We start from the raw sequence: 27,897 nt of genomic DNA, 5'->3' as shown, positions 1-27,897 counted from the left end.
GGGGGGGGGGGAAGGCTGCAGCCCCGTGCACAGCCCCCCCCAAAGCAGGAAAGGTGTGGGGGTGTGGGCACCTCATTCACTCCCAGCCCCCCCCCCACAACACCCCCCACCTCCAAGGCTGTTGCGCCCCACAGCGCTGTGCACCCCACTGTGTGCCCCCCCCCACCTCCCCATGCAAACCCCTGCAATGCACACCCAGGGGGGCTGCGCACCCCACTGCTCTGAGCACCCCAACATGCGGTGCACCCCCAGATATTGTGCACCGGGGTGGGGGGGTCGTGCGCCCCAACTTTGCATGCACCCCAATGAATGGAGCACCCCAGGATGTGGGGCACCCCCCTGCTCCGTTCCCCCCCCCCCCCACTGATCCAAGCACACCGTGAGGTCGTGCACCCCAACATACAATGCACCCCAAGATGTTGGGCACCAGCAGGCCTTGAGCACCCCAAAACACTGTGCACCTCCACGGTGCACCCCGCTTCCCCCCCCCCCCCATTCTCATGCTGGGGGTCTGTGCCCCCCCTCAGCACCAACCACAGCCCCACAGGTGGGGAAACTGAGGCACAGAGCCCCACACGCTGCATGGTGAGGACTGAGCCTTCCTCCTCCTCCTCCTCCTCCTCCTCCCCCCCCATCCCAGCCCACAGGGACGTGGGGACCCCCCGCTCCCCCCAGCGAGCAGCGATGCACAGAGGAGATGAAATGAGGGGGGGGGGGGGGGGGAAGCGGGGGTGGGGGGGGGGGGGAGGGGGGGGTGGCTCAGATTTGGGGTACGGGAAAAGCGACCGGAGAGGGGGATGTGCAAATGAACCAAAATCAAAAGAAACATAAAAAAAAAAAAAAAAGAAATCCCAAATGCTCCAAGAAGACGTTTCACAGTGTCTAACGAGGACGGAAGGGCGGGGGGGGGAGGGGGTGGGAGGGGTGTCAGGAGGGGAGATGGGATGGGGGTTCGTGGGGTGAACCCCCCCCCACCCCCCCCCCCACCTTTTTCCCCCCCCCCCACCCATCACTGCAGGACCTGCCCACGCGTTTCGGGCAGTTTGAGGGCCAGGGAGCTGCCCAGGGCGAGGGCGGCGGAGGCGAGCAGGATGGGCACAGCCTTGGTGATGCCCACGAAGGAGGTGAAGATGCTGATGCCCAGCACGGCCGCCAGCTTGCAGAGAGCGTTGAGGAACCCAAACGCCGTCGTCCTGGAAGAACGGGGGGGGGAAATTGGGGGGGGGTCAGAGGGGGTGGCGCGGCGGCACAGCGCTGAGGGTGCGTTGTACAGCGAACGGTGCAGCTGGCGCCCCAAGTGCTGCATGCGGCAACCCACCGTCCGGCATCTGGGAGCCTGAAATGTGCACGTGGCGCCCCAAAACATTGCAATTGGGACCCCAAAAGCTGGCAGCTCAAACGCCGGCATCTGGAACCCCCCCCAGATCCACATGTGCACCCCAAAACCTGACATCTGGGACCCTGAAATGTGCACATGGCACCCCAAAATCTGCACATGGCACCACAAAACATTGCAATTGGCACCCCAAAAGCTGGCAGCTCAAATGCCGGCATCTGGAACCCCCCCAGATCCACATGTGCACCCCAAAACCTGACATCTGGGACCCCAAAATCTGCACATGGCACCCCAAAACATTGCAACTGGGACCCCAAAAGCTGGCAGCCCAAACGCCGGCATCTGGAACCCCCCCCCCAGATCCACATGTGCACCCCAAAACCTGACATCTGGGACCCCAAATCTGACATCTGGCACCCCAAAATCTGCACATGGCACCCTAAAACTTTGCAACTGGGACCCCAAAAGCTGGCAGCTCAAATGCCGGCATCTGGAACCCCCCCAGATCCACACGTGCACCCCAAATCCTGACATCTGGTACCCTGAAATGTGCACATGGCACCACAAAACATTGCAATTGGGACCCCAAAAGCTGGCAGCCTAAAGGCTGGCATCTGGAACCCCCCCAGATCTGCACATGCACCCCAAAACCTGACATCTGGTACTCAAAATCTGACATCTGGCACCCCAAAATCTGCACATGGCACCCCAAAACATTGCAACTGGAACCCCAAACCTGGCAGCCCAAAGGCTGGCATCTGGAACCCCCCCAGATCCACATGTGCACCCCAAAACCTGACATCTGGTACCCTGAAATGTGCACATGGCACCCCAAAACATTGCAATTGGCACCCCAAAAGCTGGCAGCTCAAATGCCGGCATCTGGAACCCCCCCAGATCCACGTGTGCACCCCAAAACCTGACATCTGGTACCCTGAAATGTGCACATGGCACCCCAAAATCTGCACATGGCACCACAAAACATTGCAACTGGAACCCCAAAAGCTGGCAGCCCAAACGCCGGCATCTGGAACCCCCCCAGATCCACATGTGCACCCCAAAACCTGACATCTGGGACCCAAAATCTGACATCTGGCACCCCAAAATCTGCACATGGCACCCCAAAACATTGCAATTGGGACCCCAAAAGCTGGCAGCCCAAAAGCCGGCATCTGGAACCCCCCCAGATCCACATGTGCACCCCAAAACCTGACATCTGGGACCCTGAAATGTGCACATGGCACCCCAAAACATTGCAATTGGGACCCCAAAAGCTGGCAGCTCAAATGCCGGCACCTGGAACCCCCCCAGATCCACATGTGCACCCCAAAACCTGACATCTGGCACCCCAAACCTGACATCTGGCACCCCGAAATCTGCACATGGCACCACAAAACATTGCAATTGGGACCCCAAAAGCTGGCAGCCCAAAAGCCGGCACCTGGAATCCCCCCCCGAACCACATGTGCACCCCAAAACCTGACATCTGGGACCCAAAATCTGACATCTGGCACCCCAAAATCTGCACATGGCACCCCAAAACGTTGCAACTGGAACCCCAAACCTGGCAGCCCAAATGCTGGCATCCGGAACCCCCCCAGATCTGCACATGCACCCCAAAACCTGACATCTGGGACCCAAAATCTGACATCTGGCACCCCAAAATCTGCACATGGCACCACAAAACCTTGCAACTGGGACCCCAAAAGCTGGCAGCCCAAAAGCTGGCATCTGGAACCCCCCCAGATCTGCACGTGCACCCCAAAACCTGACATCTGGGACCCTGAAATGTGCACATGGCACCCCAAAACATTGCAATTGGGACCTCAAAAGCTGGCAGCCCAAAAGCCGGCATCTGGAACCCCCCCCAGATCCACATGTGCACCCCAAAACCTGACATCTGGTACCCAAAATCTGACATCTGGCACCCCAAAATCTGCACATGGCACCCCAAAACATTGCAACTGGAACCCCAAACCTGGCAGCCCAAAAGCTGGCAACAGGAACCCCCCCAGATCTGCACGTGCACCCCAAAACCTGACATCTGGTACCCTGAAATGTGCACATGGCACCCCAAAACATTGCAATTGGGACCCCAAAAGCTGGCAGCCCAAAAGCCGGCACCTGGAACCCCCCAGATCCACATGTGCACCCCAAAACCTGACATCTGGGACCCCAAACCTGACATCTGGTACCCTGAAATGTGCACATGGCACCCCAAAACATTGCAATTGGGACCCCAAAAGCTGGCAGCTCAAACGCCGGCATCTGGAACCCCCCCCAGATCCACATGTGCACCCCAAAACCTGACATCTGGTACCCAAAATCTGACATCTGGCACCCCAAAATCTGCACATGGCACCCCAAAACATTGCAACTGGGACCCCAAAAGCTGGCAGCCCAAAAGCTGGCATCTGGAACGCCCCCAGATCCACATGTGCACCCCAAAACCTGACATCTGGGACCCTGAAATGTGCACATGGCACCCCAAAACATTGCAACTGGAACCCCAAAAGCTGGCAGCCCAAAAGCTGGCATCTGGAACCCCCCCAGATCCACATGTGCACCCCAAAACCTGACATCTGGGACCCTGAAATGTGCACATGGCACCCCAAAACATTGCAACTGGAACCCCAAAAGCTGGCAGCCCAAAAGCCGGCATCTGGAACCCCCCAGATCCACATGTGCACCCCAAAATCTGACATCTGGTACCCTGAAATGTGCACATGGCACCCCAAAACATTGCAATTGGGACCCCAAAAGCTGGCAGCTCAAATGCCGGCACCTGGAACCCCCCAAGATCCACATGTGCACCCCAAAACCTGACATCTGGTACCCAAAATCTGACATCTGGGACCCTGAAATGTGCACATGGCACCCCAAAACATTGCAACTGGAACCCCAAAAGCTGGCAGCCCAAAAGCCGGCATCTGGAACCCCCCCAGATCCACACGTGCACCCCAAAACCTGACATCTGGGACCCAAAATCTGACATCTGGCACCCCAAAATCTGCACATGGCACCCCAAAACGTTGCAACTGGAACCCCAAACCTGGCAGCCCAAAAGCTGGCAACAGGAACCCCCCCAGATCCACACGTGCACCCCAAAATCTGGCATCTGGCATCCCAAGATCTGCACATGGCACCCCAAAACATTGCAACTGGAACCCCAAAAGCTGGCAGCCCAAAAGCTGGCATCTGGAACCCCAAAACCTGGCAGCTGGTACCCGAAAAACAGCACCTGGAACCCCCCAAATCTGAACGTGCACCCCAAAATCTGGCATCTGGCACCCCAAGATCTGCACATGGCGCCCCAAACCATTGCAACTGGAACTCCAAAACTTTGTAACCGGGACCCCAAACCATTGCAACTGGAACCCCAAGACCTGACATCCCAAAATCTGCACCTGGCACCCCAAAACCTGGCAACCAGAAGCCCCAAATGAGCACCTGACACCCCAAAACATTGCACCTGGAACCCAAAAACCTGGCAGCCCAAAACCTGGCACTTGGCTCCCAAAAACAACCCCAAAACCTGGCTCCCCAAAGCCTGACATCTAGCACCCCAAAATCAGGCATCTGGTAACACAAAACACTACAATAGGAACCCCAAAACCTTGCAACTGGGTCCCCAAAACCTGACACCCCAAAATCTGCACCTGGCACCCCATTACCTAGCACCTGGCACCCCAAAAGCTGGCAACTGGAACCCCATAATCTGGCATTTGGCACCCCAAAACATTGCACTTGGCACCCCAAAAGCTGGCAACTGAAACCCCAAAACCTGACATCTGGCACCCCAAAATGTGGCATCTGAAACCCCAAAACATTACAGCTAGAAGCCCAGAACAGAACCTTACAGCCAAATATCTGCACATGCACCTCAAAACTTGGCACCTGGCACCCCAAAATCTGCACCTGGCACCCCAAAACTTGCAAATGGAATCCCCACGCCAGCACCATACACCCCCCAAATCTGCACATGGCACCCCAAAACCTGGCATCCCGTGTCCTGCACCCCAAAACCAGCACCCCGTGGTTCCTATGCAGCACTGCACCCTGTACCCAAACCCTTGCATCTAAAACCCAAAGCTATGCACCCTGCACCCAAATCTTGCACCCAGAACCCCAAAGCCTTGCATTTAAAATCCAAAACCTCGCACCTAAAACCCAAACCTTTGCACCCTGCGCCCAAACCCCTGCACTCAAGTCCCCAAATCCTTGCACCCGGACCCAAAACCTTGCATCTAAAACCCAAAATCTTGCACCTGAAATTCAAAATCATGCGCCCATCACCCAATCCTTGCACCTAAAACCCAAAACCTTGCACCTATAGCCCAAAACCTTGCACCCTGCACCTAATTCTGGCACCCAGCCCCCAAATCCTCGCACCTAAAACCCCAAACCTTGCAACCTACGTCCGCTCCTTGCACCCAGACCCAAACCCTTGCATCTAAACCCCAAAACCATGCACCTGAAACCCCAAACCTTGGACCCTGCACCCAATTCTTGCACCCAAAACACCAAAGCCTTGCACTCAGTCCCCAAAACCTTGCACCTAAAACCCAACACCTTGCACCCTTCACCCAATCCTTGCACCCAGCCCCTTGCATCCAAAACCCAAAGCCTTGCATCTAAACCCCAAAGTCTTGCACCTAAAACCCAAAGTCTTGCACCCTGCCCCCAAACCCTTGCACTCAAGTCCCAAAACTTGCACCAAGAACCCCCAACCTTGCACTCAGACCCCAAACCTTGCACCCCAAACCCCAAAGCTTTCATTCAGACCCCAAACCTTGCACTCAGACCCCAAACCTTGCACCCCAAACCCCAAACCTTGCACTCAGACCCCAAACCTTGCACTCAGACCCCAAACCTTGCACCAAGAACCCCAAACCTTGCACCAAGAACCCCCAACCTTGCACTGAGACCCCAAACCTTGCACCAAGAACCCCCAACCTTGCACCAAGAACCCCAAACTTTACACTCAGACCCCAAACCTTGCACCAAGAACCCCAAACTTTACACTCAGACCCCAAGCCTTGGACCAAGAACCCCAAACCTTGCACTCAGACCCCAAACTTTGCACTCAGACCCCAAACCTTGCACCAAGAACCCCAAACCTTGCACTCAGACCCAAACCTTGCACTCAGACCCCAAACCTTGCACCAAGAACCCCAAACTTTACACTCAGACCCCAAGCCTTGCACCAAGAACCCCAAACCTTGCACTCAGACCCAAACCTTGCACTCAGACCCCAAACCTTGCACCAAGAACCCCAAACTTTACACTCAGACCCCAAGCCTTGCACCAAGAACCCCAAACCTTGCACTCAGACCCAAACCTTGCACTCAGACCCCAAACCTTGCACCCCAAACCCCAAACCTCGCACCCAACCCCCAGGCCTTTCCACGCAGCGCCCCACACACCTCTTGTCGGAGGGGTAGAGCTCCACGGTGAGCACATCGAGGGCGTTCCAGGAGGCGATGCTGACGCCACCGAAGAGGCAGAGCAGTGCAATCATGGCAGATTCGCTGTTCCCGAAGGACAGGAAGAAGCAGCTCACACAGGACATCACGCTGGAGCCGGCTGCCAGGGGACAGAGCGTCAGGGGGGAAACTGAGGCAGAAGGGGGGAAAATAGGGGAGGAGAGGGGGGAATGGAGGCGCCAAAGGGGGGCGCTGGGACAGGAGAGGGGGGAAATGGGGCTGTGGGGTGGGAAATGGAGCGTCAGGGGGGAAACTGAGGCAGGAGAGGGGAAAATGGGGGAGGAGAGGGGGAAACTGAGGCAGGAGAGGGGAAAATAGGGGAGGAAAGGGGGAAACTGAGGCAGTAGAGGGGAACAGTGAGGCAGGAGAGGGGGGGAAAGGGGGGAGGAGAGGGGGAAATGGAGGCGCCAAAGGGGGGCACTGGGACAGGAGAGGGGGGATATGGGGCAGTAGGGTGGGAAATGGAGCGTCAGGGGGGAAACTGAGGCAGGAGAGGGGGAAACTGAGGGAGGAGAGAGGGAAACATGGGTAGGAGAAGGGAAAATGGGAGAGGAAAAGGGAAAATAGAGGGGACAGGAGGGGGTGGAAATGGGGCAGTAGGGTGGGAAATGGAGCAGCAGAGGGGAAACTGAGGCAGGAGAGGGGAAAATGGGGGAGGAGAGGGGGAAACTGAGGCAGTAGAGTGGAACAGTGAGGCAGGAGAGGGGGGAAAATGAAGCAGCAGAGAGGGAAACTGAAGCACATATAGGGAAACTGAGGCAGGAGAGGGGAAAATAGGGGAGGAGAGGGGGAAACTGAGGCAGCAGAGGGGGGAAAATGGGGCAGAAGTGGGGAAAAAGAAGCAGCAGAGAGGGAAACTGAGGCAAATATGGGGAAACTGAGGGAGGAGAGAGGGAAACATGGGTAGGAGAAGGGAAAATGGGAGAGGAAAAGGGAAAATAGAGGGGACAGGAGGGGGGGAAAGGGGGCAGTAGGGTGGGAAATGGAGCAGCAGAGGGGGAAACTGAGGCAGGAGAGGGGAAAATGGGGGAGGAGAGGGGGAAACTGAGGCAGCAGAGGGGAACAGTGAGGCAGGAGAGGGGGGAAAAGGGGGGAGGAGAGGGGGAAATGGAGGCGCCAAAGGGGGGCACTGGGACAGGAGAGGGGGGAAAATGGGGGAGGAGAGGGGAAAATGAAGCAGCAGAGAGGGAAACTGAGGCACATATGGGGAAACTGAGGCAGGAGAGGGGAAAATAGGGGAGGAAAGGGGGAAACTGAGGCAGCAGAGGGGGGAAAATGAAGCAGCAGAGAGGGAAACTGAGGCACATATAGGGAAACTGAGGCACATACGGGGAAACTGAGGCACATATGGGGAAACTGAGGCACATATGGGGAAACTGAGGCAGGAGAGGGGAAAATAGGGGAGGAAAGGGGGAAACTGAGGCAGCAGAGGGGGGAAAATGAAGCAGCAGAGAGGGAAACTGAGGCACATATGGGGAAACTGAGGCACATATGGGGAAACTGCGGCACATATGGGGAAACTGAGGCAGGAGAGGGGAAAACAGGGGAGGAAAGGGGGAAACTGAGGCAGCAGGGGGCACACTGAGTCAGAAGAGGGGAAAATGGGAGAGGGAAGGGGGAAATGGATGCAGGGGAGGGGGGGCAGCTGCACCCACCCAGCATGCGGAGGCGGCCGATCTTGTCCATGAGCAGCGCTGAGACGATGTTCCCGGGCAGCACGGCCAGGGTGCCGAGGAAGCTGACAAAGTAGATCATGTAGGCGTTGTTGTCATCGCTGAAGTCCAGCTGGCAGCCCTCCTTGTTGTGCATGAAGGTGCTGTTCAGCACGCGGCTGTTGATGAACTTGTACTCGAAGAGGTCTGGGGGGAGGCAGAGGGAAGGGGGGGGGCGGGGGGTCGGGGGCTGCCCTCCCTGCCCCCGTTTCCCCCTGTCCCACCTCGCTCCCCCCCTCCCAAACCTGTGTTGTAGAACATGGTGGAGATGAAGGTGCAGTTCTTGAAGAAGGTGTTGCTGGAGGTGATGTCCTCGAAGTAGCAGTCCTCGAACAGAGAGTCCTCGAACGTCACCGACTTCATCTTCAGCCCAATGAACCTGGGGGGGGGACGGGGGGGGACAGCCGGCGCCATCAGCTCCATGTGGGCACCACCAGCCCCATCCCACTGACACCAGCCTTGTCCCAGTGCCACTCACCCCATACTGCTACCATCAGCCTCATCCCAACACCCCCTGTATCGTCCCATTGCTTCTGTGTCCATCCCAGTGCTCCCAGTCCCATCCCAGTGCCACCCAGCCTGTACTGGTACCATCAACTCCATCCCAACACCCCCATCCCAGTGCCCCCACACCCGTCTCATTGCTTCTGTATCCACCCCAGTGCCTCCAGCCCCATCTCAACACCCCCAGCCCTATCCTAATGCCTCTAGCCTCATCCCAATGCCCCCAGCCCCATCCCAGAGCCCTCAACCCCGTCCCAGTGCCCCCAGCCCATCCCAGACCCTCAACCCCATCCCAATGCCCCCAGCCCCATCCCAGAGCCCCCAACCCCATCCTAATGCCCCCAGCCCCATCCCAGAGCCCTCAACCCCATCCTAATGCCTCCAGCCCCATCCCAGAGCCCTCAACTCCGTCCCAATGCCCCCAGCCTCATCCCAGAGTCCCCAACCATGTCCCAATGCCCCCAGCCCCATCTCATTGCTTCTGTTTCCATCCCAGTGTCCCCAGCTCCATTTCAGAGTCCCCTTTCAGAGCCCATCCTAAACTCCCCCAGCCCTGTCCCAAAGCCCTCAGCTCCATTCCAGTGCCCCCAGCCCATCCCAGAGCCCCCAACCCTGTCTCAATTCCCAATGCCCCATCCTAGAGCCCCCAACCTCGTCCCAATGCCCCCAGCCCCATCCCAGAGCCCCCAACCTCGTCCCAATGCCCCCAGCCCCATCCCAGAGCCCTCAACCCCATCCTAATGCCCCCATCCCCATCCCAGAGCCCCCAACCCCATCCTAATGGCCCCAGCCCCATCTCATTGCTTCTGTTTCCATCCCAGTGTCCCCAGCCCCATTTCAGAGCCCCCAGCCCCATCCTAACTCCCCCAGCCCTGTCCCAAAGCCCTCAGCTCTGTTCCAGTGCCCCCAGCCCCATCCCAGAGCCCCCAACCCCATCCCAATTCCCCCAGCCCATCCCAGAGCCCTCAACCCCATCCTAATGCCCCCAGCCCCATCTCATTGCTTCTGTTTCCATCCCAGTGTCCCCAGCCCCATTTCAGAGCCCCCTTTCAGAGCCCATCCTAAACTCCCCCAGCCCTGTCCCAAAGCCCTCAGCTCCGTTCCAGTGCCCCCAGCCCATCCCAGAGCCCCCAACCCCGTCCCAATGCCCCCAGCCCCATCCCAGAGCCCTCAACCCCATCCCAATTCCCCCAGCCCCATCCCAGAGCCCTCAACCCCATCCTAATGCCCCCAGCCCCATCCCAGAGCCCCCAACCCCATCCTAATGCCCCCAGCCCCATTTCATTGCTTCAGTTTCCATCCCAGTGTCCCCAGCCCCATTTCAGAGCCCATCCTAACTCCCCCAGCCCTGTCCCAAAGCCCTCAGCTCCGTCCCAATGCCTCCAGCCCCATCCCAGAGCCCCCAACCCTGTCCCAATGCCTCCAGCCCCATCCCAGAGCCCCCAACCCCATCCTAATGCCCCCAGCCCCATCCCAGAGCCCCCAACCCCATCCTAATGCCCCCAGCCCCATCCCAGAGCCCCCAACCATGTCCCAATGCCCCCAGCCCCATTTCATTGCTTCAGTTTCCATCCCAGTGTCCCCAGCCCCATTTCAGAGCCCATCCTAAACTCCCCCAGCCCTGTCCCAAAGCCCTCAGCTCCATCCCAGTGCCCCCATCCCCATCCCAGTGCCACCACCGAGCCCATACTGGTACCGTCAGCCCCATCCCAGCACCACCATTCCCATCCCAGCCCCCCCCGCCGCACCCCACTGCCCCCACCACCCACTTGTCGTTGAAGTACTCCCCGCCCTGGTGGATCTGGTTCTCCAGGGTGAAGTTGAAGGTGAAGTGCCGGACCTTCTCGCGGGTGAACAGTTTGGTGCGTGAGGCGTAGTCGATGTTCTGCAGGTGTTTGATCATGTCCGGGAACCACACCGTCAGCCCGTAGTAACTGCGGGGTGAGAGGGGCTGAGCCTGGCACCGTGCACCCGGCTCCGTCCCAGCGCCACCAGCCCCGTTCTGCTGCTGCCCACCCCCATCCCAGTGCCACCAACCCCCTCCCACTACTATCAGCCACCCACCACCGTACCGCCGCCATCAGCCCCAGCCCAGCACCGTCAGCTCCATCCCAGAGCCACCCACCCTATCCCGGGGTCACCAGCCCCGTTCCGATGCTCCCAGCCCCATCCCGATCCCATCGGCACCATGCCGGCGTCACCCACCCCCATACCGGTACCACCAGTCCCATCCCAGTGCCATCACCCTCATCCCAGTGCCCCCGTCCCAACGCCATCAGCGCCATCCCAGAGCCCCCAGCCCCCATACCATTACCACCCGCCCAATCCCAGTGCCGTCAACCTCACCGCGGTGCCCCCCGCCCCACCTCAATGCCATCACCGTCGTCCAGTTGCCATTATCCCCACCCCATCACCACCAATCCCACCCCAGAGCCACTCATCCAGCCCTGCTGCCATCGGTCCCATACCGGTGCCACCCACTTCCAGTGGTAGCAGCAGCCCCATCCTGACGCCACCAGCCCCCATACTGGTACCACCAGTTCCATCCCAGTGCCATCAGCCCAGTCCCAGAGCCCCCAGCTCCCATACCGGTACCACCAGTCTTGTCCCAGCACTGTCAGCCCTGTCCGGGTGCCATCAGCCCCATCCCAGCGCTGTTACCCTCATCCCAACACCACCGGTCCCATACCAGTATCATCAGCCCAGTCCCATTACCCCCAGCCCCCATTCCCAGTCCAGTTCCATTGCTCCTGTCCCCATCTCAATGCCCCCAGCCCCATCCCATTGCTCCCAGCCTCATTTCCAGCCCCATCCCAATGCCCCCAGCCCTGTCCCGTTGTCCCCAGCCCCATCCCATCGCTCCTGTTCCCATCCATTTACCCCCAGCCCCATTCCTATTCCAGTTCCATTGCTTCTGTTCCCATCCCAATGCCCCCAGCCCCATCCCATTGCCCCCATCCCATCTCTCCTGTACCCACCCCATTGCCCCCAGCCCCATCCCATCACTCCTGTTCCCATCCCAATGCCCCCAGCCCCATCCCATTGCCCCCATCCCATCACTCCTGTTCCCACCCCATTGCCCCCAGCCCCATTTCCATGCCAGTTCCATTGCTCCTGTTCCTGTCCCAATGCCCCCAGCCCCATCCCATTGCCCCCATCCCATCACTCCTGTACCCACCCCATTGCCCCCAGCCCCATCCCATCACTCCTGTTCCCATCCCAGTGCCCCCAGTCCCATATCCTTTCCTGTACCCACCCCATTGCCCCCAGCCCCATCCCATCACTCCTGTTCCCATCCCAATGCCCCCAGCCCCATCCCATCACTCCTGTACCCACCCCATTGCCCCCAGCCCCATCCCCTCTCTCCTGTACCCATCCCAATGCCCCCAGCCCCATCCCCTCTCTCCTGTTCCCATCACAAAGCCCCCAGCCCCATCCCATTGCCCCCACCCCAGGGACTGACCCAATCCCCACCTGAAGCTCATGGTGAACCACACGGCCATCATCATCAGGGTGATGCGGCGGTATTCGGGCGCGAAGCACTGCTGGAAGTTGCTCCAAACCTGCAGGGAGGGATGAGGGGTGGGACCACAGGACACGGCAGGGACCCACGGCTGTGGGGCAGGGACCCACGGCTGTGGGGCAGGCCCTGGCCCCATACCTGCTGCGAGAGGCTGAGGCAGCGCACCAACCAGCGGCGGTGCCACGCGCCCGTGTCCGCCTGGATCTCGATCAGCTCGTCCTCCCTCTTGATGGTCTTGATGTGGGTCACCTGTGGGCGCCCGTGCCTCAGTTTCCCCACCCGCTGTCGCCCCCTCCCCACCTCCATCAGGCGATGCTGACCCCCGAGGTGGGGGTTGGCAGGGAAAGCAGCGGGCATGGGGGGATGTGCACTGGTGTGGGGGTGGGTGGCACCGGTATGGGGCTTATGGCACTGGGGTGGGGATGGTGGCACTGGGGTGGGGGTATTCAATGGGACTGGTGGCACTGGTATGGGGGTATTCAATGGGACTGGTGGCACTGGTATGGGGGTATTTGGATGGGACTGGTGGCACTGGGGTGGGGGTATTTGGATGGGACTGGTGGCACTGGGGTGGGGGTATTCAATGGGACTGGTGGCACTGGTATGGGGGTATTCAATGGGACTGGTGGCACTGGTGTGGGGGTATTCGGATGGGACTGGTGGCACTGGGGTGGGGGTATTCAATGGGACTGGTGGCACTGGGGTGGGGGTATTCAATGGGACTGGTGGCACTGGGGTGGGGGTATTCAGATGGGACTGGTGGCACTGGGATGGGGGTATTCAATGGGACTGGTGGCACTGGGGTGGGGGTATTCAATGGGACTGGTGGCACTGGTATGGCGGTATTCAATGGGACTGGTGGCACTGGGATGGGGGTATTCAATGGGACTGGTGGCACTGAGGTGGGGGTATTCAATGGGACTGGTGGCACTGGTATGGGGGTATTCGGATGGGACTGGTGGCACTGGGGTGGGGGTATTCGGATGGGACTGGTGGCACTGGTATGGGGGTATTCAGTGGGACTGGTGGCACTGGGGTGGGGGTATTCGGATGGGACTGGTGGCACTGGGGTGGGGGTATTCAGTGGGACTGGTGGCACTGGTATGGGGGTATTCAATGGGACTGGTGGCACTGGGGTGGGGGTATTTGGATGGGACTGGTGGCACTGGTATGGGGGTATTCAATGGGACTGGTGGCACTGGGGTGGGGGTATTCAATGGGACTGGTGGCACTGGGGTGGGCATATTCAATGGGACTGGTGGCACTGGGGTGGGGGTATTCGGATGGGACTGGTGGCACTGGTATGGGGGTATTCAATGGGACTGGTGGCACTGGGGTGGGGGTATTCGGATGGGACTGGTGGCACTGGGGTGGGGGTATTCAATGGGACTGGTGGCACTGGTATGGGGGTATTCGGATGGGACTGGTGGCACTGGGGTGGGGGTATTCAATGGGACTGGTGGCACTGGGGTGGGGGTATTCGGATGGGACTGGTGGCACTGGGGTGGGGGTGTTCAATGGGACTGGTGGCACTGGGGTGGGGGTATTCAATGGGACTGGTGGCACTGGTATGGGGGTATTCAATGGGACTGGTGGCACTGGGGTGGGGGTATTCAATGGGACTGGTGGCACTGGGGTGGGGGTATTCGGATGGGACTGGTGGCACTGTTATGGGGGTATTCAATGGGACTGGTGGCACTGGTATGGGGGTATTCAGGGGGGACTGGTGGCACTGGGGTGGGGGTATTCAATGGGACTGGTGGCACTGGTATGGGGGTATTCAATGGGACTGGTGGCACTGGGGTGGGGGTATTCGGATGGGACTGGTGGCACTGGGGTGGGGGTATTCAATGGGACTGGTGGCACTGGGGTGGGGGTATTCAATGGGACTGGTGGCACTGGTATGGGGGTATTCAATGGGACTGGTGGCACTGGGGTGGGGGTATTCAATGGGACTGGTGGCACTGGGGTGGGGGTATTCAATGGGACTGGTGGCACTGGGGTGGGGGTATTCAATGGGACTGGTGGCACTGGGGTGGGGGTATTCAGGGGGGACTGGTGGCACTGGGGTGGGGGTATTCAATGGGACTGGTGGCACTGGGGTGGGGGTATTCAATGGGACTGGTGGCACTGGGGTGGGGGTATTCAATGGGACTGGTGGCACTGGGGTGGGGGTATTCAGGGGGGACTGGTGGCACTGGTATGGGGGTATTCAATGGGACTGGTGGCACTGGGGTGGGGGTATTCAATGGGACTGGTGGCACTGGGGTGGGGCTGATGGCACTGGGGTGGGGCTGATGGCTTTGGGACGATGGTACGCAGATGGGAGTGGTGGCGCTGGACAAAGGTTGGTGGCAGCGCTGGAGGGGGGCCGGAGCTCACCGAGAAGACCCTCTCGGGGTGGCCCTTGGCCCTCATGTTGGTGTCGTGCACCTGCTTCAGCACCATCCAGGCCTCGTCGTGCTTGCCGTTCTGCAGGGCAGAGCCTGGGGTCACCCTGGGACCAACGCCGCCCCACCCCCAGCACCCATTTGGGGGGGCGCCGCCCCACCCCCAGCACCTTCACGGGGTCCCTGCCTCACACTCAGCACCCACCTGTGATCCCTGCCCCACCCCCATGTCCACGTGGGGGTCCCCGTCCCATCGCCAGCGCCCTTATAGGGATCCCTACTCCACCCTTAGCAGCCCCCCGGGGGTCCCTATGCCGCCGCCAGCACTCACCTGGGGTCCCAATCCCAGTATCCACCTGGGGGTCCTTACCCCAACTCCAACATCCATTTGGGGGTCCCTTTCCCACCCTCAGCAGCCATCCGGGGGTCCCCGCTCCATTCCCAGCACCCATGTGGGGGTCCCCCCCCCACCCATAGCCCCCAGCCCCCGGCAGGACGTGGCCATGCCCCCCAACCCCGCTGACCTCCAGGAAGAAGCGGGGGCTCTCGGGCATAGTGGTCAGCGCCCCGATGGCGAAGACGGAGGGGAAGGCGCACACCAGGACGAAGACCCTCCAGCTGTGGAACTGATACGCCGAGCCCATCTGGAAGCTCCAGCCTGTGGGGAAGGGGCACGGTTATGGGGCTGAGACCCTGCAGAGCTCAACGCACGGACGGCGGAAGCTGAGACCCCACTGAGCTCGAGGCACACGTGGCGGTGGAGCTGAGACCGACAGAACTTGAGGCATGCATGGGGACAGGGCTGAGACCCCACAGAGCTCGGTGCATGCATGGGGACAGGGCTGAGATCCCACAGAGCTCGGTGCATGCATGGGGACAGGGCTGAGATCCCACAGAGCTCGGTGCATGCATGGTTATGGGGCTGAGACCCCACAGAGCTCGGTGCATGCATGGTTATGGGGCTGAGACCCCACAGAGCTCGGTGCATGCATGTTGACCCGACTGAGACACCGCAGAGCTCGGTGCATGCATGGTGGGAGCTGAGACCTTGCAGAGCTCGGTGCACACATGGCGCAGGGTCTGAGACCCCACAGAGATCGGTACATGCACGGTGATCCAGCTGAGAAACTGCAGAGCTCAGTGCACACATGGTTATGGGGCTGAGACCCACAGAGCTCCGTGCACACATGGATATGGGGCTGAGACCCACAGAGCTCAGTGCACACATGGTTATGGGGCTGAGACCCACAGAGCTCAGTGCACACATGGTTATGGGGCTGAGACCCACAGAGCTCAGTGCACATGTGGTTATGGGGCTGAGACCCCACAGAGCTCAGTGCACACACGGTTATGGGGCTGAGACCCACGGAGCTCAGTGCATACACGGTTATGGGGCTGAGACCCACAGAGCTCAGTGCACACATGGATATGGGGCTGAGACCCACAGAGCTCGGTGCATACACAGTTATGGGGCTGAGACCCACAGACCTCAGTGCACACATGGCGGTGGGGCTGAGACCCACAGAGCTCGGTGCACACATGGTTATGGGGCTGAGACCCACAGAGCTCAGTGCACATGTGGTTATGGGGCTGAGACCCCACGGAGCTCTGTGCACACATGGTTATGGGGCTGAGACCCACAGACCTCAGTGCACACATGGCGGTGGGGCTGAAACCCCAGAGCTCGGTGCACACACGGTTATGGGGCTGAGACCCCACAGAACTCAGTGCACACACGGTTATGGGGCTGAGACCCACGGAGCTCCATGCATGCATGGCAGAGGGACTGAGACCTTGCAGAGCTCGGTGCATGCACCGTGATCCAGCTGAGACCCCACAGAGCTCGGTGCACACACGGTTATGGGGCTGAGACCCCCAGAGCTCAGTGCATACATGGTTATGGGGCTGAGACCCACGGAGCTCAGTGCACACATGGTTATGGGGCTGAGAGCCACAGAATTCAGTGCACAGACGGCGATGGGGCTGAGACCCACAGAGCTCAGTGCATACACGGTTATGGGGCTGAGACCTACAGAGCTCAGTGCACACATGGCGGTGGGGCTGAGACCCCCAGAGCTCAGTGCACACATGGTTATGGGGCTGAGACCCACGGAGCTCGGTGCACACATGGTTATGGGGCTGAGACCCACGGAGCTCCGTGCACACGTGGTTATGGGGCTGAGACCCACAGAACTCAGTGCACACGCAGTTATGGGGCTGAGACCCATGGAGCTCCGTGCATACATGGTTATGGGGCTGAGACCCACAGAGCTCCGTGCACACACAGTTATGGGGCTGAGACCCACGGAGCTCCGTGCACACACAGTTATGGGGCTGAGACCCCACAGAACTCAGTGCACACATAGTTATGGGGCTGAGACCCATGGAGCTCCGTGCTTACATGGTTATGGGGCTGAGACCCACGGAGCTCCGTGCACACACAGTTATGGGGCTGAGACCCCACAGAGCTCAGTGCACACATGGTTATGGGGCTGAGACCCACGGAGCTCCGTGTATACATGGTTATGGAGCTGAGACCCACAGAGCTCGGTGCACAGACGGCGGTGGGGCTGAGACCCACAGAGCTCCGTGCACACGCAGTTATGGGGCTGAGACCCCCGGAGCTCTGTGCACACGTGGTTATGGGGCTGAGACCCACGGAGCTCCGTGCACACGCGGTTATGGGGCTGAGACCCACGGAGCTCCGTGCACACACAGTTGTGGGGCTGAGACCCACGGAGCTCCGTGCACACACAGTTATGGGGCTGAGACCCCACAGAGCTCAGTGCACACATGGTTATGGGGCTGAGACCCCACAGAACTCAGTGCACACGCGGTTATGGGGCTGAGACCCACGGAGCTCCGTGCACACGCAGTTATGGGGCTGAGACCCACGGAGCTCCGTGCACACACAGTTATGGGGCTGAGACCCACGGAGCTCCGTGCACACACAGTTGTGGGGCTGAGACCCACAGAGCTCCATGCACACGCAGTTATGGGGCTGAGACCCCACAGAACTCAGTGCACACGCGGTTATGGGGCTGAGACCCCACAGAACTCAGTGCACACGCGGTTATGGGGCTGAGACCCCACAGAGCTCCGTGCACACACAGTTATGGGGCTGAGACCCACAGAGCTCCGTGCACACGCAGTTATGAGGCTGAGACCCACGGAGCTCCGTGCATACATGGTTATGGGGCTGAGACCCCACAGAGCTCCGTGCACACACAGTTATGGGGCTGAGACCCACGGAGCTCCGTGCACACGCAGTTATGGGGCTGAGACCCCCGGAGCTCCGTGCACGCCCCGCGTTGCCGCCCCCTTACCGTAGTGCGGGATGATGGCCCAGGCCATGGCGGAGGCGTAGATGCCGCCGATCATCCAGAACATGCAGAGCCAACTCAGGTGCTCACCGCGCTTCTCCTGCGCCAGGAACTCGGAGAAGTAGGAGAAGACGATGGGGATGGAACCGCCGATGCTGGGGGTGCAAAGAGGGGGGCGTCAGTGGGGGGGGGGACACAAAGGGGGGGTGTCAGCACTCCCACCCCGCGGGGTGCCCTTACCCCACGCCCGAGAGCAGCCTGCAGAACAGGAAGGTGCCGTAGCCCTGGACGAAGGAGGAGAAGAAGGCGAAGACGCTGTTGACGGAGAGGGAGATGAGGAGGCACTGCCTTCGGCCCAGGCGGTCGGCCAGCCCGCCCCACAGGAACGCGCCCACCATCATGCCCAGGTACACGATGAGCCCTGGGGGGGGACAGCAGCGTCAGCCCCGGGTAGCAGGGACACGCATTGGTGATGCTATGGGGGCAGTGGGGCGCCCCTGTGTCACATTGGTGATGCTATGGGGGCAGTGCGGCGCCCCTGTGTCACATTGGTGATGCTATGGGGGCAGTGCGGCGCCCCTGTGTCACATTGGTGATGCTATGGGGGCTGAGGGGCGCCCCTGTGTCACATTGGTGATGCTATGGGGGGCTGTGGGGTACCCTGTGTCACATTGGTGATGCTATGGGGGCAGTGGGGTACCCCTGTGTTACATTGGTGATGCTATGGGGGCAGTGGGGCGCCCCTGTGTCACATTGGTGATGCTATGGGGCATGGGGGGCTGAGGGGCGCCCCTGTGTCACATTGGTGATGCTATGGGGGCAGTGCGGCGCCCCTGTGTCACATTGGTGATGCTATGGGGGCAGTGCGGCGCCCCTGTGTCACATTGGTGATGCTATGGGGCATGGGGGGCTGAGGGGTACTCCATTATCACATTGGTGATGTTATGGGGGCAGTGGGGTACCCCTGTGTCACATTGGTGATGTTATGGGGGCTGTGGGGCGCCCCTGTGTCACATTGGTGATGTTATGGGGGGCTGTGGGGTACCCCTGTATCACACTGGTGATGTTATGGGGGCTGAGGGGCACCCCTGTGTCACATTGGTGATGCTATGGGGGGTGGGGGGCTGAGGGGTACTCCATTATCACATTGGTGATGTTATGGGGGCAGTGGGGTACCCCATTATCACATTGGTGATGCTATGGGGGCAGTGGGGTACCCTGTGTCACACTGGTGATGCTATGGGGGGCTGTGGGGTGCCCCTGTATCACACTGGTGATGCTATGGGGGGCAGTGGGGTACCCCTGTGTTACATTGGTGATGCTATGGGGGCAGTGGGGCGCCCCTGTGTCACATTGGTGATGCTATGGGGCATGGGGGGCTGAGGGGCACCCCAGTATCACATTGGTGATGCTATGGGGACAGTGGGGCGCCCCTGTGTCACATTGGTGATGCTATGGGGGGCAGTGGGGTACCCCTGTATCACACTGGTGATGCTATGGGGGCTGAGGGGCACCCCTGTGTCACATTGGTGATGCTATGGGGCATGGGGGGCTGTGGGGCGCCCCTGTGTCACATTGGTGATGCTATGGGGGGCTGTGGGGTACCCCTGTGTCACATTGGTGATGCTATGGGGGGCAGTGGGGTACCCCTGTGTTACATTGGTGATGCTATGGGGGCTGTGGGGCGCCCCTGTGTCACATTGGTGATGCTATGGGGCATGGGGGGCTGAGGGGCACCCCTGTGTCACATTGGTGATGCTATGGGGGCAGTGGGGTACCCCTGTGTCATACTGGTGATGCTATGGGGGCAGTGGGGTACCCCTGTGTCACATTGGTGATGCTATGGGGGGTGGGGGGCTGAGGGGTACTCTATTATCACATCGGTGATGTTATGCGGGATGGGGGGCTGTGGGGTACCCCAGTATCACACTGGTGATGCTATGGGGGCAGTGGGGCGCCCCTGTGTCACATTGGTGATGTTATGGGGGGCTGTGGGGTACCCTGTATCACATTGGTGATGTTATGGGGGCAGTGGGGTACCCCTGTGTCACACTGGTGATGCTATGGGGGGCTGTGGGGTACCCTGTGCCACATTGGTGATGTTACGGGGGGTGGGGGGCTGAGGGGTACTCCATTATCACATTGGTGATGTTATGGGGGCAGTGGGGTACCCCTGTGTCACATTGGTGATGCTATGGGGACAGTGGGGTACCCCTGTGTCACATTGGTGATGCTATGGGGCATGGGGGGCGCCCCTGTGTCACATTGGTGATGCTATGGGGGCAGTGGGGTACCCCTGTGTCACATTGGTGATGCTATGGGGGGCAGTGGGGCGCCCCTGTGTCACATTGGTGATGCTATGGGGCATGGGGGGCTGAGGGGCACCCCAGTATCACATTGGTGATGCTATGGGGACAGTGCGGCGCCCCTGTGTCACATTGGTGATGCTATGGGGCATGGGGGGCTGAGGGGTACTCCATTATCACATTGGTGATGTTATGGGGGCAGTGGGGTACCCCTGTGTCACATTGGTGATGCTATGGGGGCAGTGGGGTACCCTGTATCACATTGGTGATGCTATGGGGGCTGTGGGGCACCCCTGTGTCACATTGGTGATGCTATGGGGGCAGTGGGGCGCCCCTGTGTCACATTGGTGATGCTATGGGGGCAGTGGGGTACCCCATTATCACATTGGTGATGCTATGGGGGCTGTGGGGTGCCCCTGTGTCACATTGGTGATGCTATGGGGGCAGTGGGGCGCCCCTGTGTCACATTGGTGATGCTATGGGGCATGGGGGGCTGTGGGGTACCCCTGTGTCACATTGGTGATGCTATGGGGGCAGTGGGGTACCCCAGTATCACACTGGTGATGCTATGGGGGCAGTGGGGCGCCCCTGTGTTACATTGGTGATGCTATGGGGGCAGTGGGGTACCCCTGTGTCATACTGGTGATGCTATGGGGGGTGGGGGGCTGAGGGGTACTCTATTATCACATTGGTGATGTTATGCGGGATGGGGGGCTGTGGGGTACCCCATTATCACATTGGTGATGCTATGGGGGCTGTGGGGTGCCCCTGTATCACACTGGTGATGTTATGGGGGGCTGTGGGGTACCCCTGTGTTACATTGGTGATGCTATGGGGGCAGTGGGGTACCCCAGTATCACATTGGTGATGCTATGGGGGCTGTGGGGTACCCCAGTATCACACTGGTGATGCTATGGGGGGCAGTGGGGTACCCCTGTGTTACATTGGTGATGCTATGGGGGCAGTGGGGCGCCCCTGTGTCACATTGGTGATGCTATGGGGCATGGGGGGCTGAGGGGCGCCCCTGTGTCACATTGGTGATGCTATGGGGGGCAGTGGGGTACCCCTGTGTTACATTGGTGATGCTATGGGGGCAGTGGGGCGCCCCTGTGTTACATTGGTGATGCTATGGGGGCAGTGGGGCGCCCCTGTGTCACATTGGTGATGCTATGGGGGCAGTGGGGTACCCCATTATCACATTGGTGATGCTATGGGGGGTGGGGGGCTGAGGGGGTCCCCCAGTACCACATTGGTGATGCTATGGGGGGTGGAGGGCTGTGGGGTACCCCATTATCACATAAGTGATGCTATGGGGGATGGGGGGCTGAGGGGTTCCCCAGTATCACATAAATGATGCTATGGGGGGTGGGGGGCTGTGGGGTACCCCAGTACCACATTGGTGATGTTATGCGGGATGGGGGGCTGTGGGGTACCTCCGTATCACATTGGTGATGCTATGGGGGGTGGGGGGCTGAGGGGTCCCCCAGTATCACATAAATGATGCTATGGGGAATGGGGGGCTGTGGAGTATGCCATTATCACATTGGTGATGCTATGGGGGGTGGGGGGCTCTGGGGTACCCCAGTATCACATTGATGATGCTATGGGGGATGGGGGGCTGTGGGGTCCCCCAGTACCACATTGGCGATGCTATGGGGGATGGGGCACTGTGGGGTACCCCATTATCACACTGGTGATGCTATGCAGGATGGGGGGGAGGGGTCCCCCCCCCTGCCCCCCCCAGACCCAGAGGGCTCCGAGGGGTGCCAGCCCAGCCCCCCCCCCCCCCCCTCATTGTCCACATCCATCCCCACCCCTGTGCTGATTTGCCAGCTCTTGGGGTGCGGTGGATTCAAATTTGGGACGGGGGTGGGGCACCCCACGGAAGGGGGGCGCGCACTGCAGTGCAGGCAGCGCAGTCCCCGCAGCCCCCCCAGAGCCGCTCGCAGCGTCCCCTTATCAGCGGCGGGCAGCAGCCGGGCTGCAGCACAGAGATAAGCGGGGGCTGCAGGGCCGGGGGGGGGCGGGGGGGGGGCGGGAGGCTCTGTGGGGCTGTGCTGCGGTGCTCAGCCCATCGGCTGCTGCACTGGGATCCCCACAGCCCACAAAGTGGGGTCCGGGGGGGGGGGGGGGATGGGGTCCTATCACTGCCCTCTGTCGCTCCTGGTCTCCTTCTGTGCCCCCCAGATCCTCATATTGCCCCATAGCTTCTCATGTTCCCCCTCCTCGTGACGTACTCCCCATCCCACACCCCTCCACACCCCCATGGGACCCCCACCCGCTCCCACAGCTCCACCTGTGTGCCCCACAGCCCTGTGCCCCTCTGCGCTCCTCTGTCTGCACGTAACGCTCCCGTGTCCCCCATATGCCACGTCCCGCGATGCCCCCTATCTGCTCGTGTCCCCCCCAAACCTCACGTCCTTCCATCTCCCCCACTTTCCTCATGTGCCCCCCCCCCCCCCCGTGTCCCTCCGCACCCTACCATCTCCCGTTCCCCACATCCCATACGTCCCTCCATCTCCTATCTTCTCACGTCCCCATTCCGGGTCTGCTCCCCTCACCTGCGCCCCTCACTATTGCCCTACCTGCCCCCATGGCCGTGTCCCTCCATACCCCCCCCCACATCCCCACACCTGTGCTCAGAACGTACCACGTCTTCTCCTGTCCCCCATATCCCATTTGTCCTTCCGGGGTCTCTTCATATCCCTTCTGTTCACGTTGCCCATAGTGGAGTCCCTGCACTCCCCACTTGTCCACATCCCCCATATCCCACGAGTTCCTCTGTATCTTCTCATGTCCCCATACTCTGCTCCTGCCCCCATATCCCGCGTGTCCCTTCACTGTCCCTCCATACCCCAACTCCTCACGGCCCCATTTGTGCGGTCCCTCCATGCCATACCTTCTCACGTCCCCAGTACCCCATGTGCCCCTCCATATCCTACTGCCCACATCCCCACGCTTGTGTCCCTCCATACCCAATCTTCTCATGTTCCCTCACCTGTGCCCCTCAATATCCCCCCCATCCGCTCCTGCCCCCCTTGTCCTATGAGTCTCTTCACATCATATCCACTTACGTCCCCCATATCTCCATCCCTCCACACCCTATATACCCATGTCCCCCATATCTCCATCCCTCCACACCCTATATACCCATGTCCCCCATATCTCCATCCCTCCACACCCTATGTCCCCCATAGGGTGTCCCTCCATACCCATGTCCCCCATATCTCCATCCCTCCATGCCCTGTATGTCCATGTCCCCCATATCCCATGAGTCCCCTCATATCCCGTCTTCCCACATCCCATACTCTGCCTGCCCACGTCCCCCATATCCCACACGTCCCCCCATCTCCTCTCCGCCCTCACCCCCAAACCTGCGCTCCATCATATCCCCCACCTCCACATCTCCTCGCCTGTGTCCCCCAATGCCCCCCAGCTGCTCCTGTTCCCACATCCCACACGTCCCTCCATCTTCCCACGTCCCCACGCCTGTGTCCCTCCCCACTGTAACTTCTCCCGCCTCTACATCCCACACGTCCCTCCATACCCCACCTCCTCCCGACCCCCACAGCCCACATATCCCCCCCCACACCCCAGCCCACCTCCCCACACCCGCGTCCCTCCCCCCCCCCAGCCCACCTCCTCTCCCCACTCACCCAGCATGCCCTTGTTGGAGTCGGAGAGGCACATGTCCTTCTCGGCGCTGGGCAGCACGAAGCCCACCACGAACACCTCCACGCCGTCAGCCATCAGCGCCAGTCCCAGCACGAAGTAGAGGCTCCACTGGAAGCGCCCGTGGCCGCACTCCTGCAGGATGAGCTCGTACTGCTGCGCCAGCTCCTCCTTGTCCTTGCGCCGCTGCCCCTCGCTGTCATCGAAGGCCCCGGGGGTCACCTCGCCCCCCAGCCTCTCGCCGCCCTTCAGCGAGTCCTGCCGCGGGATGCCCTGGTACTCGCCCTCGTAGATCTCGTCCTCCTCGTCGTGCCCTTCGGTGGCATCGCTGGAAGCCCCCTCCTCCTCGGCCGCCCCCTCACCGCCCCGGTAGTAGCCGTCCTGCGGCGCGTAGTCCTCGTCGTCGTCCTCCTCCTCGAAGCGGCTGTAGGAGCGCTTGGTGTACTCGTCCTGCACGCGGTCCATGCCTTTGCTCACCTTCTTGGCCGCGTGCTTCTTCACCTCCTTGGCGATGTCTTTGGCGCCGCGGATGAACGCCGTCCGGTCTCGGAAGCTCTCATCCATGGCGACGTTGGGTTGGGGCGGCGGCGTGGGACTTTGGGGGCGGTCTCTGTGTCGGGGCTGAGCCCTCACGCCTGGGGGCCGCAGTCGGATGCGGAGGGTTGGGCAGCAGCGCTACCCATCCGCGGGGCCCACACCTGGGGACCCAGACACGACAGTGGCCGTGTTAGGGTGGGGACGTCATCGTGTCCCACCTCGCCTCAGGGTCTGCACGTCCAGCACGAGGCTCAGCGTGCAGCACTTGGATGGCAACTGGAGGATTTGGGGGCACCTCTGCCCCACAGCAAGGCTGCAGGGACATGGCACAGCGAGAGCCCAGCGCAGGGGCAGGCGCCCACGGGTGCGGGGAACGTGAGCAGATAGGATCTGGAGAGACACGTGGGATACGGGGAATGGGAGAAGATATTCTATGGAGGCACACAGGAATCGGGACTTGGGAAGGTGAGGTATGGAGGGACACAGCAGCTCCAGAGCCCTCCCCACATCCTGGTGGGGCATCTGCATCTCAGCAGGATGCCGAGGGGGTCACATCTCCAGACCTATCTGTGCCCCCAGAGTCTCATGGGGGATCCCCAGCACGGACCCACAGCTCCCCACCGACAAGCCAAGGTCCCCAGGCCGCGGGGAAGCCCCTATCCCCACCGCAGCCCCCTACCAGGCCGCCCAACCCATGGAGAAATAAGGCCCCACCGCTCGCTCAATGGGGCTGGGAAGACGAGGCTGGGCCACGAACCAATGAGCTTACGGGGGCGTGGCCACCCCACCTGCATCAATGGGGCTGGAGGGGCACGGCCCCGCCGTTCAGCCAATGAGCTTCGGGGGGCGTGGCCACGCAGGAGCCCGCCCTTCGCTCCCACCACCTCCGGGCTGAGGGGTCGCAGCGCCGGGTCGGGACCCCCGGGGGATGCTGACCCCAGCAGGGCACGCAGCGGCCCCCAGGGTGGCAGGGCGCCGATGACAGCGAGGGCCTGGGGACAGCCAGCCCTGTGGGTCAGCGCCGTGAGGGACAGAGGATGAGGAAGACACTGTGGGGTCACCACCAGGAACTGGGACAGCCAGCAGGACCCCACAAAGCGCCAGTGCTTCGGGAACCGAGCGGTACTGTCACCGTGCCCCACAGGGACAGTGAAGGAACCGGGGACACGGGGGTCCCCAAACCTCCCAGGGCAGCACCAGTGCTCTGCATCGGTGGCCATCCACAGGCAGGGAGCAAAGTGAGGTTTGGGTCGGGGGACCCTCAGGGGAGGTCCAGGCTCGCCCAGCTCCAATCCAGCTGCCCAGAGGTGGCCGTGGGTGCAGAGTGGGCGTGGAGACCACGCATGCCCACCCCAGGGAGGCTTCCAGAAGGAGACTGGCTGCAGGTGCGTTCCATCAGAGCCCCTGGCCAAAGCTGAGAGCCTGAGGCAGAGCCGGGCACGCTCTGACCACCGCTGCATCTGAGTTTTGGGAGGAAAGGGGGTGTCCGGATACACCCCAAGGGCCCCCATCCTGGGGTGTCCAATCCCTCAGCCCCACCTGGCCATGGGCATCACCCTGCATTGCCCCTTGCAGAGCCCGGCACAACGCGTGCCAGGGACAGACCCACAGCCCCCAGCGGGGATGGGCACTGCTGACCCAGCATGAACCCCCTCCCCGCCCCCCCCCCCCCCCCCCCCCCCCAAAATGGGCTATTTTTACTTCTGGCAGCACAAACCCGCCAGGCAGCAGTGGCCGCGACTCAGGAGTTGTGCCGCAGGGAGGGACGCAGCCGTCACAGCGTGTCTCCCCCCCCCCGACCCCCCCCCACCATAAGAGCAGGGCTGGGGCGCAGCGTAGAGCTATATTTGGCCTTTCCAAAATATCCGGGGCTGTCGGCAGCGCTCCCCCGGGGGGGGCACCCAACCCACGCCGGCTCTGCGCAGACACCCAGGGACAGTGCGGTGCTGGCGCTGCGGCACAACACCCCCCCGCCCCCTCCATCCAACCCCCCTCCTCTCCCCCTCCCAACCTTCCATCCCCGGGCATCAAATCCTCATCACCCGCTGCCCTCCTCGGGTGGAATCCCAGCAGCCCTGGAAGGAGTCAATCTGCGGCCTTCACCACCACCAAGGTCATCTGGTGCGGGGCCGCTTCCACGGGGCTGTGACGCATTTTGGCAATAGGGATCAGGCAAAGGGAGTGGGGAGCACGAGGGGGGGGGGGGGGGGGTACGAGCACCTGCAGGGGGCAAGGTCACAGCTGGGGGCCACACAGCATCGGGCCACCACACACCGACAGCGGATCCTTTTAGGATGGGGGTTCTGCTTTCCCAAGGAAGGCAGAAAAGGCACAGATCGCAGCCTAACAAGATGGGGAGCGGAGGTGGGGGTTCCCAAAAATGCTCTCCTGGCTGCACAAAGGCTCAGACATCCCATCCCTCATGTCAGCCCCGGCCACCACTGCCGGCCCTGTGCAAGGTTATGGGGCTCTGGACCCCCTTCCTCCCTCTGAGCACACGATTGGCGCGGCCCCACATCGCTGCGTGCCCCAAACCCCCGGGGTTTCCCATATCAGGGTCCCCCCACAGCCCTACCGCAGAACACCATGAACATGGCGACATGGGGAAGAGTTGGCACTCCCCGGTGCCCAAGGTCACCCCCCACCCCTCACCCCGGGGAGCTGTGGCACTCCCCCTCCCCAAAACCCGCCGGGATCGCTATCCATCCCCATAACGCGATCCCTGCGGTGCGCAGCGCTGAGCGGTAACGAAGGGCTCCCGACCACGCAGAGAAAGGCAGAGCGAGGTGGAGGCAAGGATTTTCAGGACAAAATGGCCACAGCAATGGGAAGGAGAAGGCGAACTCCCCATCCGTCAGCGAGCAACCCCGAGGATGCTAATTAAAAGGAGATGGGAGAGGAGGGGGGGGAACGCTTTATAGAGGCATCCTCCTCTCCTTACCTGTGTCAGCGCGTGGTCCGCTCCAGCGCCGGCTGCGAGGAGGAAGGATGCTCCGAGGAGGAAGGATGCTCGTGGGGATCCAGCAGGAGCAGCCCGCGGGTACCAGCCCGGCGTCAGCGCTGCAGCCTCCGCCACACGCACCGAGCGCTGGGAGAGTCCATTGCGAC

The 27,897-nt window shown here is 61.1% G+C and overlaps 1 protein-coding gene across 1 annotated transcript; it reads right to left on the bottom strand.

Moving 5' to 3' along the window:
• Positions 1-988: 988 nt before the first annotated feature.
• LOC101748017 (synaptic vesicle glycoprotein 2A-like) lies at positions 989-27,897 on the bottom strand. The gene is made up of 13 exons (XM_025143528.3): positions 27,731-27,897; positions 24,237-24,950; positions 18,515-18,695; positions 18,278-18,429; positions 15,476-15,609; positions 14,944-15,033; positions 12,700-12,810; positions 12,513-12,601; positions 10,808-10,972; positions 8,780-8,913; positions 8,478-8,681; positions 6,763-6,922; positions 989-1,193 (listed from the first exon to the last, which is right to left on the bottom strand). Exons 2-13 carry the CDS (start codon positions 24,814-24,816, stop codon positions 1,010-1,012), a joined length of 2,184 nt encoding a protein of 727 aa, XP_024999296.1. The 5' UTR covers positions 24,817-24,950; positions 27,731-27,897; the 3' UTR covers positions 989-1,009.

The sequence above is a fragment of the Gallus gallus genome, chromosome 25 (genome assembly GCF_016699485.2).
Source record: "Gallus gallus isolate bGalGal1 chromosome 25, bGalGal1.mat.broiler.GRCg7b, whole genome shotgun sequence".
Classification (NCBI taxonomy): Eukaryota; Metazoa; Chordata; class Aves; order Galliformes; family Phasianidae; genus Gallus; species Gallus gallus.
Note: the sequence above shows the minus strand (reverse complement) of the source record. Positions and strands in the feature narration are given on the sequence as shown.